Source organism: Malania oleifera, chromosome 7 (genome assembly GCF_029873635.1).
Source record: "Malania oleifera isolate guangnan ecotype guangnan chromosome 7, ASM2987363v1, whole genome shotgun sequence".
Classification (NCBI taxonomy): Eukaryota; Viridiplantae; Streptophyta; class Magnoliopsida; order Santalales; family Ximeniaceae; genus Malania; species Malania oleifera.
The window spans coordinates 95,136,704-95,149,208 of record NC_080423.1 but is presented as its reverse complement, the minus strand read 5'-3'; the positions used below and the strand labels follow the sequence as shown (position 1 = coordinate 95,149,208).

The window sequence follows — 12,505 nt, the reverse complement described above, 5'->3', positions numbered from 1 at the left end:
GGGTTGGGTCTTGGTAACTTTGTGCCTAGAAGCACCACTATTTTAGCTAAATGGTTGTGGTGCTTCCCCTGAGAAGATAATTCTCTATGGTATAGAGCTATATGTAGTAAGTTTTGGTTGGATGGGAAATAGTGCGATACCAATGCATGTTTGAGATGTTCTTTGGGGAATCTGTCGAGGTCTATTTCCCTGATTTACTCAATTTTCACCCTTCACACTAAATTTTGAAGTGAGGAGGGGTTCCTAGATTTGTTTTTGGAAAGACCTATGGCTCAGGAATTTTTATTTCCCACTTCTTTTCCTCATCTTTTTAGACAGCGCACTGAGCCAAACAAAGTTTTTTGGGACACGATTAGAAGAAATATTCTCTAAAAATATTTCTCAATTTGGAAAATGATTATGGAGGTTCCCCCTAGAGGTTGATTCCTTATGGCACACGGTTTTTTTACTTTTTCTTTTTTTCTTTTTTTGACAATATAAGAAGATATATTAAGAAAGAGGTTGTACAATCAAAGCAAGGATGCTAAATCTTCAAAAATAAAAAGAAAAACAACAGCAAAGAACACAAGAAAAAATAAAAATAAAAAAAATAAACAAAAATAATAATAAGCTGAACTTATCCAATAAAGCCCCTCTTTAATCCCTTCCCATCATAGTTCACCAAACACTTCAATTCGCTAATTCCCTCTAACCCTTCTTCACTTTACCACCATCAAGCCTAACTTCATTACCTCCACAATCAGACAAGATGAGGCCCAAGCCCAATCTATCCAACAAATTCTGAGTTTGAATGTTTCTCACAGCAGATTCTTGAACTGCATTGGGTAGAATTCCATCTTTTACCTTCCGCATCTTTAGCAGCATCGTCCTCAAAAATATTAATTCCATTAAACCTTGTAGAGGAGGAGGCGGCACATATGGTAACTAAATCCCCAAGACAATCATAATCATAAGAAGAGTCAGAAAAAAATCCTTGCTGCTCCCAAATTTAATCCAAAAGTAAACTCTCGTCATTTCAAATTCACTACTTCCTACACTATCATCCTCTAAAGCATCCCCTGTCTCTTACTATCCTTGTATTAATCCTCTCAACAATTGGCTCCTCCAAAATACTTAAAACACCTTTAGAATCTCTCTTAAGAATTTTTCTTGTTTTGTCACCAGATGAATACCAATTATCTTCAAAATACTTCCACTTTTCAAAACCCGATTGCACTTCCTTACGGCGAGCGTAAAACTTTCAACTCTTTTGATGACCTGAATTGACTCCCTTATCATCTAAATTCCCTTCCAAACCAACAACAAAGTCTTGTTTTTCAACTCCACAAAAATTAAAATTCTTCGAAGAGGATCCCACAAACTCAATCTTGGAACCAGCCTACTATCATTCTTGTTAGAAGACGATCGAAGTGTTGAACCACACGGGTCTTTCTTCTATTTTGAGAAGAGATTTCCCACAGCCTCACAAGTTTTCATAGGAAGGCCCTTTTTTTTTATCGAAAACCTGACAAACCATTTGGGGCTGCCCCTTTCGATTGGCCCAACTGTGTTTCACTCTGCTGAATGTCCTCCTTTCTAAACTGGACCAATATAGAATCAAAATTCTTCTTTTGAGCCTCCTTAACCAACAGGCCCATTAGAAATTTTAGAAGCCTTTTATTGCTCTCAAACAGCCAACCCATATCTAAATTAACCATCGAAGACCCAGGCACAGCCCACCCAACCCTCATCATCCCACCGTTCATGCAAAACACCCTAGCTGCCTCTTGTGTAACCTGGTGTAACCTCCTCTGCCTGAACCTTCTCCCTTAGCAATGTTGATTGTTCATGCAAAGCTGACAGCAGGGTCTCCTCTTGCATCTTCCCCCTACACCAAACACACACCATCTCTGGCACATCCTTAGGGATTGACCGAACTCCATCCTTAAGAATCAAGTGAACTCATCATTTGGAATCGAGCCAGCACCAACCTTAGGAATTGAACAAACTCCATCAGCATCAGTTTTTCCTCATACTATTTGAGTCCAGGATCAATTCTCATAACTCTTTTTACTATCATCTCCATCAATGCCTGACAAACATGAGCTCACTAAAACATCAAACTCTTTCCCAACCAAAACCACTCATCGTCTTTGGATCCTTCAGGGACAAAGATAGAATATCTTTTGCCTCTCCATCCGCGCCCTAATTCCAAGAATTTCCCTGCCCTCATCACATGAATCACCACCCAATTATCAACAAAATCCACCCAAGAACTACGAATTGCTTAAACTTCCAACAGGAGATGAGAACCCCTGTAATAACCATTTTTGCTGCAGCTGAAGAAAATTGAACCCACCAATTGTACTAAAGATTACTTCTCAAGAACGAACAAAGCTCGAACCTTCCCTACTCTATCCAATCTCAGATCGAAGGAATTCCCTTTGATCCGGACCGAATAAATCCCCATCATCAATAACTAACAGCATCTCGATCAAGAAAGTGAGTGAAAGTCCTTCTCAAGAGAGAGAGAGAACCATCACAAGTCCTTAATTTATACTCTCCTATAGTTGCGACTAGGAAGCATGAAGAGCCTTCAAGAGTTCCTCCTATCCCGTCATTGTGGCCTTTGAGAGAAGAGATCTCGACAGCAGCCAAGCTCAAAGTTGAATGAAGGATGGGAAGCAGCGAGCCTTCGTAAGACAGTGAGGGAGCTAGGGCTACGAGCCTTCGAGATGGCATATGGTAATTAAAATCAACTACAGTTTGCATCATAATGGTTCGGATACAAAAGGTAAACAAAAAAATCTTACTCAATTTCGGGAGGAGAATCGTGTGGATGAGGTTTCCTTGAAATCTTTGGTTGCTCGTCATTTCAAACTGTCTTCCATCCATAATGCCTTGTGTTAGAAGAGAATACGTTATTTTAATAATTAGGTTGTGTTAATTGAGGTATTTTGTCCTTAAGATTTTATAATTATTAATAATATATAAGAGGGCAGACCTGGAGCTGTACATAGACTCCAGGAAAATTGCCATGCAGCTTTTTTCCTCTCTTTTTCTCTTCTTCTCCCCTTCTCTTCTCTCCTTCTTTTCTTCTCTCCTCCATTTCTAACTTTACAACATGGTATCAGAGCCACAATTGCTAGGAGGTCTTGGGCTCTAGTCTTGTTGCCCACATTTACAGTTCGTTGTGAAAAATTATCTTATACCCTGTAATGGGTGTTGTTTATTGTGTGTTTATCTCTCCACATGCAATTGGGCTGCAAGTGCGGGGGAGTGTTAAGGCTTGATAGATATTGTTGGCCCACACCTAATAGCTTAAGTTTTAGGTAAAGTGATAATCTAACATGGTTTCAAAGCCTTAACACCTTGGTTTATGCTTTTTATAATTTATTCTTTGGAGGGGGGCTCTCTCTGGATTTTCATTTTTCCATAAATCTCAATGAGAGAGTTTGATGATATGGCCATTTCATTGAGAATGCTGGACACTTCTGTTCCTCAAATGGGGGTGATTCAAGGACTTGGATGGGGAATTCTATTTGTTCTTTATCAACAAAATCTTTCCTTTCTTGGGTATTGAAAACCCCAAACCCTTCCTATTTTCCCTTGAGCAACTTTATTAGGAGAGCTAAGGTACCTTTCCAGATCAAGGCTTTCATATGAACTTTGGCTCTTAATAAGCTTACCACTCAAGTGAGGCGGTTTTATAAAGATATCAATCTAGATATTTTGTGTTGTGTTTTGAGATGAGTGAAACTGTTGACCACTTGTTTCTCCATTTTCAGTGGCTAAGAAGCTTTGGGCCTATTAGTTGTTCTCAGTTTTTGATTAGGGATTGGTGCGGCCACAGATGCTTTATTAACAGGTGGTATAGAGGCTTTGGGAGAAGTAAAAGGATATATGTTGTTTTTCCCCTTTTTCAAACTTCATGGATTGAAAGGAATGCCAGGATTTTTAATGGCAAAACAAATCCCTTGCATCCATTATGGGAAAGATTATTTTCTTAACTTCCTTTTGGGCTCATTCTTTGGGTTTTTCCCAGGGAGTTTTGCTATAATATCCTTCAAAGAGATTGGAGGGGGGGCTTTAATATAACTGTTTTGTTTGTTTTTAGGAGGATACCTTACCCTCCTCTATTCACGATTTCCTCTCTTTTTTTCTTTTTCTTTTTTTGTAAATTAAGTCCCTTTTCTATAAAAAAATAAAAAATAAAAACAAAGAAGATAAAGAAGAAGAAGAAGAAAACAAAGAAGAAGAAGAAGAAGAGAGATATCAGGGGTAGCAATAGTATGGAAAGAAAAATGGGAAGCTGTGAATCGGATAACAATAGTGATGATATTGGCGAGCTTGCACATGATGGTAGTTTGCTTTTGAATGAGATTACAATGTGGCTATGTTTTTTAATCATCACATTTACATAGAGATAGATCATACGTGCCACCATATCTGATCAAAGGTCTAGAGGGTATTTCAATATTTGAGGAGGATGGAATGGGTCAATAGCAGCAATGCAAGGATGGTCTTTCGCCCACTCCTGTAAAATAGGTTAATGGGAAGGATTAGAAGCACAACAATTTTTGGATGAGTTGAGTTTGTGGTTATCCATTCCTGGAAGTAAGAAGATCATTTGGATGGGCACAAAAGGGAAGTCAAAGAACTGGGTCAGCACATATTAGCGAACTTGAAGTAGCCCATGAAAAGAGGGATTTCTTAGTCAATTTCTTAGTGAGGTTTTTGTTTGTTTTTGTTTTCTTTTTACTCGAGAATTACTTGTCCTCTTTTAGGTTGTAATCTCCTTTTCCCTCTTAATATATATTCTTTTGTTATAAAAAAAAAATACGTATTATTTCCTTAGAAATGTGAAGAGAGTGAAGTTGCCAAGTTATATCCAATTGCAAAATTTAAATACATGAATCATCATCTTCATGTGTGAAGAAATAATTTTTTTCTTAAAAAGCAAGAAAACAAACCTCGTAAGTTTTCCCAGCTGAAACAGTTATCTCTTTATAATCATCATTTTTCCTGTGGAAATAGAAACGGGGGGAGGAGGGGGAGCTAAAGAACTAGAAACTGAAAATAGGGTGCTGAAAAAACACACTAAAAAATTCAGGAAATTCACCTTGTTTCGGTTGCAGCATCATGCTCTGCCAGAATAAAGAAAGGGGAATTTGCAAAGACCTCGCTGCAGTAAAAAAGAACAGAAAAGAAAACAAAAGAAAGAAAATGTCTCATCAATATATTAACAACTATGTACTAAAAGTGCAAACATGTGAAGAACAGAAAAGAAAACAAAAGAAAGAAAAAGACTTATCAAATACATTAACAACTATCTACCGAAAGTGCAACCATGTGTTTGCACATAGATAATATTACTTAATTTCTCCCTAGACTTGCAAAAATCATTTGATATCAGAAATTAAAAGTAGGCAAGTTACCATGAATAATACAGATCCTTCTAAATTCATAGGAATTATGTGTGTGCGTGTGTTTTTACATATTCCTTTGAATCTTTGATAGCATTGAATAAGAAACTAACCTTCTGATGTGTAATAACTATATTGATGTTTCATGCAGTTCCAAACAAATCATCATCCTTCGAGGCTGTAACGACCATAGTTATTAGAATCTTACAAATTCATGATTTGATTCATATGATTCGTATCAATTCCATACCAAATCGATTTGAATCTTACTAGAAAATCTAAAAACAATTCAATAGTTGCTGAATCTATCCTTCACCTTTTCAATCTATCAAATCGATCTGAATCTGTTGATTCACACAATTCTGGACCTATCATGTCCTGGACCTATCAGATCCGATAGTTTAAAAGGTTAACATAAAATAGAACTTTAGATCTTATATTGTCTTCCCTATGCCATGCCATTCTTCATTCTAGGTGTATAGCATTCTGCCATTGAGAAAAGGGGTGGAACACTTACTGGCTAATGTGGTACTCCTGTTTCGTTGTGTTTCTTTTTAATCCCAAGAAAGAATACGCATGAAATATTAATCTTTTAATTTTTTATCAACATCAAAAGTTAATTTTTTTATTACTTTTCCTTGATTCCTTCCCTTAAACAACACAAAGTTTATTATTTTATTAATATTTCCTAACTCAGGCTCTTACTTTTCATTTGTTTAGGGAAAGCATACACATAAAATATGGTTTTTTTATTGTTAAAATTTATGTGTATTTAATTATTTTTCTTGTTGTTTGTATACCAATATATGCATGCCATTTAGAATTGATTTTAAATTTTTTTACCAAATCTTACGATTCGATTCTCAATTCCCAAAATTGGAATTTCAATTCACGATTCGAGTCTTGATTTGACAACTATGCTAATGACAACGTCATTTGTGGGCCAGCATTGGTGTAAATATTGTTGGATAGCTTGACACAGTGTTGGCTCACCACTTAAAAGTTTATGCTTTAAGATGAAGTGGTGACTCAGCATGGTATTAGAACTAGGGTCCTGGCAGGTCCAGGGTTCAAGTCTTACTGTTTGTGTTTTCTCCCATTATGCCCATTATAGTGCAATTTGCTGTATTTGTCTTCACGTGCTTGTTCAAGGCTTCAAGCTTTATTTTTTTTACCTCTTCATGTGTGAGACAAGGTCACATGTAAAAGAGAGCATTGGATTGCTAGAATACACTCTTGAACCATCACCTAAAAGCTTAATCTTTTAGCAAATGTCAATGACACATACTCCATGCACACAGCCAATGTCATGCCAGTAACAAGTAATTTGCATAATGATTAATGAAGAGGAAAATACAAAGGAAAAAGAGTGATTCCCCTGAAAGAAGAATAAAGCATTAAAAGCATCACTGCAAAGAAAAAAGAAAAGAAACGAAGTGCAGCATAGGCACATGCATTATCAACTCATCAAGCATGTTAAAGAAAAAGAAGAGAAGAAAAGAGAAGTTTTTAAAGTGGAGATGTAGAATAGTAAGGTATCCTCTTTCATTTATAATATATTGCATATACATCAACAAACGATAATAACCTTACTAACACATGATAATCTGTAGCACTTCCCCTCAAGCTGGAGCATATATATCATATGCTCCTACCTTGTTATAAATGACTTTAACCCAGCTCAGTAAGAGCTCGTTTGGGCTTGTTCATTATGAATGATGTTCCCAAAGCCCAGTTTTCAAACTCATTTAATAAACAAGCCGAGCTTGAGCAAACACGAGCTCTGCTCATGAGCAGCTTGGTTAGGCTCGATAATAAGCTCGGATTAGGCTTGTTCATGGGCTCATTTAATAGGTTTAAATATGCTTAAGGGTGATGGGCTTATTTAGATTAGTTATTAATTTATTTAAAGCTTCAAGTAAACCAAGCTTGAGTAATTGATTCAGGTGGGGAGGGAAGCTTTTTATAAACATGGATGAGGGCTTCCTTTCTTCCCAAACACTGGGACATGAGAGAAGACCTGGAATCTTTTATAAATGTGGATGAGGGCTATTCCCTTCTTCCCAAACAATGTGGGACAAGGGAAAAGACGTGGAATCTAGTTTCCTCACAAGGCAGGCACTCCCCTCTGTGGCTCTATTTGTCCTGAATTGGCTACATCAAAAAAATTGAGAGTCCACTACTCCTTATAAAATGTCACCTTGCACCACTGAACATTCACATTCATGGGCAGCAGGCTTGGGTTTCCCTACTCTAGGAGAACAGGCCTGCTCTTGGAGTCCATTTTGTACTATAATCCGTGGCCCAAGCCCAATTATATTTTAATAATTAAAGATTAAAATTTCCTGTAATCAGTTAAAAACTGACCGAACCGGAAAACTAAGCTTGTGGGAAGATGAAAAGAGTTGAGCCCGCTGTGTGGCTCTAGTTGTAGCACTCTTGCTTAACTGGTCAGTTGAAAGTATATCATGGTTTCACCACAACCAAATTCACAATCATCAGATGTAGAGTAAGAAGAAGCAATAAACATTCACAAAAGCAAATGAAAGTAGCGGTGAACTATAAGCTACACATTCACTATTAACACCTCTGTAGGCAACACATGTTTAGTGAGGGAGGCAAGTAGGCTAAACACGTTTACAAATGCTAAAGAGTTTTACAATGACTGATGAACACTAACACTCCCTAAGAGCTTTATACACTATTCTATCTTTGTCACTAGGAAACACAAAACTGTCCAAGTAGTCATACTTTCACTTTACACGAAGGCATAATCACACTCAATGAATAAAACATATACTACTATTTACACAATGGTTACCTATCTAATGTACACAAGACAAGTGGTCACAGGCAAGCATAGTACCCTGAACAAGCTCAGCTTGTGACACCAAGCTTGTAGTTTTATTTCCAAGCCGAGCTCAAGCCCATATTTTTTAACCCACTCTCATTTGAGCCTGAGCCCAAGCCTAAGCCAGAATTTTGGCCTCGCTCCTCCAAGCCCAAGCCAAAGGCAAGCCTTTAGTCTACTGAGCCAACCCGGAAAACGTTAAAGCTCAGCTCAGCTGGTTTGCAGCCCTACCTCAGCACCCTCCAAGGACTTAGTCAAAAATATCAGCCAAATGATATTCAGACTTATGTGTAGTCATAATGAGCTTTTGCACAAGCTTTCCCCAAATAAAATGACAACAAACTCCAATGTGTTAGAATCCAGATTCGAAGCAATATGGATAGCAGCTTGACTATTATATGTCAACTCCATAGGCAGCAAACGCTGAAATCCAAGATCTTCTGACAAATTCTTTAACCAAATTAATTCATTAGTATGGGTCATCACATTATACTCTGACTCTACACTTGACCATGCAACCAGAGTTTGCCCAGAACATCAAAATGCCACGAACAAACACACAATATTCATTTGTGGATCTTCTGTCAAAATGTGATCCAACCTAATATCGTTGAACACGAGTATGACCTTGATCAATAGACTTATCTAGTTGCACCTACGAGATATCACAAGATACAAATAACAAAGTCTGATAAGTTGGCCATGTGGAACACTAAACTTGAGATTGAGAGGGCCGAGAGTAGAGCCGAGACCCAAGAGCTTGAAAGTGTAGAAGCATAGCAGTTGGCCATGTGGAACCAGCAGCACCAAAGTGGACCAAGTGGCCACAAGATTGAAAACCCTAGAAGACATTCAAGGGCTTGAGGCAAGGAGGATGAGAAGTTAGAGGAGAGATTTAGATGAATAGGAGCCGAGCAAAATAAGAAATGAGTAAGAAGAGAGATTTCTGGAGTCCCACTAGGGAAATCACTGAACGGCTCAATTGGTTTTTAGATTTGCAAAAAAAAATTCTTAAACCAAACTGAACCGTTTCAGATATGTAACAGAATCATGTGGACCGAAATGGTTTGGCACTTCAATTCAATCAGTTATATCAATTTGAACCAATTTATGCACAGCCTTCCCACCCCACAATCACCTTTTTATTTCTTCCATGCCAGAGCCTTATCCTATCATTCCCTCTTGACAGAGCACCATCTCAACAAAAGCTAAGTGGCATCATGAATTGGTACGTGCCATCCTCTCTCAACGAAAGCAATGTGGCATCTACTCTTTGGACCAAGTGCAACAATCCCCCCCCCCCCCCCCAAAAAAAATTTTCTAGTTTCACTCTCTCTCCTTATATTTGTTAGAGGATATGATAATTATATGATTATATCCTAATTCCTAACAAATAAACTCTTAGCTTTGGCCTCCCTTCCAATAATCTATAATTACTCATCCAAAAACAAGTTGCTACAAAGAGATGTGAGTTAACACCGAACATCAAGCTAGAATCTGACTCTTTTACCATTTCCCACCAATAAACTCAGAAAACTTCCCCTTGCCCTCTATAATACCTTTAGGAAGAGGAGATCTCATTAATAAACCAGCACCCCCCAACCATCCATTTTGTCAGCATCCCCTTAACCTCCATGATGCCTTTAGGAGGAAGAGAAGACCTCATTAGTGAACCAGCCCCGTCAACCAGGCATATTTGTCAGCACTCTCCCCTTGCCATCCAAGATACCTTCACGAAGACAACACCTTACTAGTGAACCAGCACCCTCAACTAGCCACATTTGTCAGCACTAACTCTTTTGCACAGACCCTCATAATCCACAGTGAATCTTCACAACCACTTGCAAAGGAGGGCCCAGTTGAAGATTCCAAGCGCCTGAAGTCCAGCCCTCCTAACTGAATGAGAAAGCAATCTTTGTTTCATTTCACAAGATGAAATTTTCAACCTTAATAATTGCTTCCCCAAAGAAAATCTCTCCGATGTTTCTCCAACCTCTTTTGCTGCTTTACTGAGGGCGGCACAGCTGCTTTCTTTAGTTATAATCTCTCTCTTATTAAAAACAAAAAAAAAAAAAAAGAATATGTCCTAACCAGTTAAGATAGGCTATTTGAAAGAAAACAAGCTTAAGACAGAAAGAATGACTGGACAACACATACGCACATTAGTATGTGAATTTGTGTTTTGTGAGTGTGTGTGTGTGTGTGTGAAAGAGAGAGAGAGAGAGAGAGAGAGAGAGAGAGAGAGAGAGAGAGAGAGAGAGAGAGAGAGAGCAGGTTAACGAGTGCCATATGGTTAAAGGTTTTCCAGAAGCCTCTACTAAAATGATAGATCACTGGTATTAAATTGCTGCTTCACCTATATATATTGAACCATTCTTCCCAATTTCACATTGACAAATACCATGTGGCGACAAAACAGGAGGGCGGATCATAATACAATTCAGACAGCTTCAGCCAAAACAAAAGAAAAAGCAAAAAGAGTAAAGTCAATCAGTGAACAAAATCAAAACAATGTGATCAAAACAGTAAACATAAATAATACCAAAATAATTATATAAATGGAAAAAGTAAAAATTGAAGATAATGAGTAATGACGACCATAAAGTGCTAGCAAAAGAGACAACATTGACACCACCAGTAATAATATAAAACAAAAGTAAAATTCAACCTGTTAAAAAATAAAAAATAAAAAAAGGAACAGAGCTATACCCTATAAATTTGATGAACCTCTCAAACTCAGCAGTGTAAACGTCAACTGCTTGCTCCAAAACCGTAACTTGATGCCTTGTTCTACTCAACAGAAAAATAGCAAAAAAATGTCAAGCTGGAAAAAGAAAAGCAAACAAAAAGGAAAGTGTAACTGCGCTGGGTAAGATTTTTAATGGCTCTTGTTGAAAAAGAGAAACAAATAGTACACACAAATCAAGATATCTCACAATTTCCTAGCCTCAAAACGCCCCCATGATAGAAAAAGAAACAGCCTAATGGAAAGCACCATTGATGTAAGGCTGTATAACGGTGGTCCATAACGTTGCCGTTGCTCTTCCATGGGCCTATTAAATAAAATAATTTTCAGTTTAGGATTGCAATAGTCTACACACTTGCAGAACAAGTGCTCAGTTGTCATTTTAATCTCCTACTGTAGGCAAGAGGTGAGATAGAATCAATATGGACAAACAATAAATACTCATTGCTAGAAAAGAATGAATGTACCCATGATCATCATTTATTTGCCGAATGAAATCTAGTAAAACCTGCATCAGATAAAAGGGTGAGAAGATACACCTGCAGCTGTTGATGCTTCCACATGGCAAATAAACCAAGTGTAACCAAAATGAACCAAAACTGTGCAACTCCCCCAATTACCGATGACTCTAACTTCTAAAAAAATTAAATTAAAAAATAGAAAAAGAAAAAAACAAAAAAAAAACAATAAAAAAAAGAAAAACAAACACAAGCACACACATGTTAACAAACCTAAACGAAAATAGAAGAACTAGAAGTGCATGCACATTTCTTTTCATGCCTGTCCAAAACAATGCACACACAAGCTTCCAAAGAGAGAGAGAGAGAGAGAGAGAGACAAAGTGTAACAAAGACCTCCAAGAGAAGCTCTATATAAAATAACCCTCAACTAAGAATATTAATAACAGAAAGTAAGAGAGATCGAATTGAAAGCTAAAGGGTAAATCAGTTTTCTAAGTGGAAGGAGTGTACTATAAATAAATTAAGGTAAGTAGATTAGAAGTGGAAGATTAAAGGGGAATCAATACCCTGGCCTTGAGGCATAAGCACAAGCACATATATGAACTATTAGGTTCAGTAAAAGGCTTCGACTGCTTCGCCCTCAATTATTTTACAGAGTAAAGTGTTTATTAAATGTTGAACAGTTTACTAAGGAAATCAGGCTTTCCCACAACTTTTTAGTGTTTTTGATTGAAATGTTGAAGAGTATATTTGTGATTATTGGAATAATGAATCCTGATGTTTAGCCGTTTAGGATTATAAAATAAAAAATTAGGCAGAAAAGATATTATTCCTAGCCGCCAATGGATTACAAGGTTACTGGAAGGACATAGCCACAACCAAATTTTATATATACTCAACGCCGAGACGGTGGAATGGCAAGGGACTGATAGGGTTCGAGGACCAAAATGCTATTCACAATCACACATGCATGCATGCATGCATGCACAGTCAGTACACTTGATAAAGAAGTTTGAGGAATGATAGGCTGGGTCTGCAAACC

General features: G+C 37.5%; 1 protein-coding gene across 3 annotated transcripts in view; it reads right to left on the bottom strand.

Moving 5' to 3' along the window:
- The window catches only part of LOC131159652 (uncharacterized), a 50,524-nt gene that overhangs the window by 15,223 nt on the left and 22,796 nt on the right, over positions 1–12,505 (bottom strand). For all 3 annotated transcript variants that reach the window (XM_058114708.1, XM_058114709.1, XM_058114710.1), the window contains 5 exons: positions 11,470–11,510; positions 11,193–11,309; positions 10,966–11,046; positions 5,102–5,164; positions 4,953–5,004 (listed from right to left, as the gene is read on the bottom strand). In XM_058114708.1, coding sequence (XP_057970691.1) covers positions 4,953–5,004; positions 5,102–5,164; positions 10,966–11,046; positions 11,193–11,309; positions 11,470–11,510 — 354 coding nt within the window. The remainder of the gene's footprint in view (positions 1–4,952; positions 5,005–5,101; positions 5,165–10,965; positions 11,047–11,192; positions 11,310–11,469; positions 11,511–12,505) is intronic.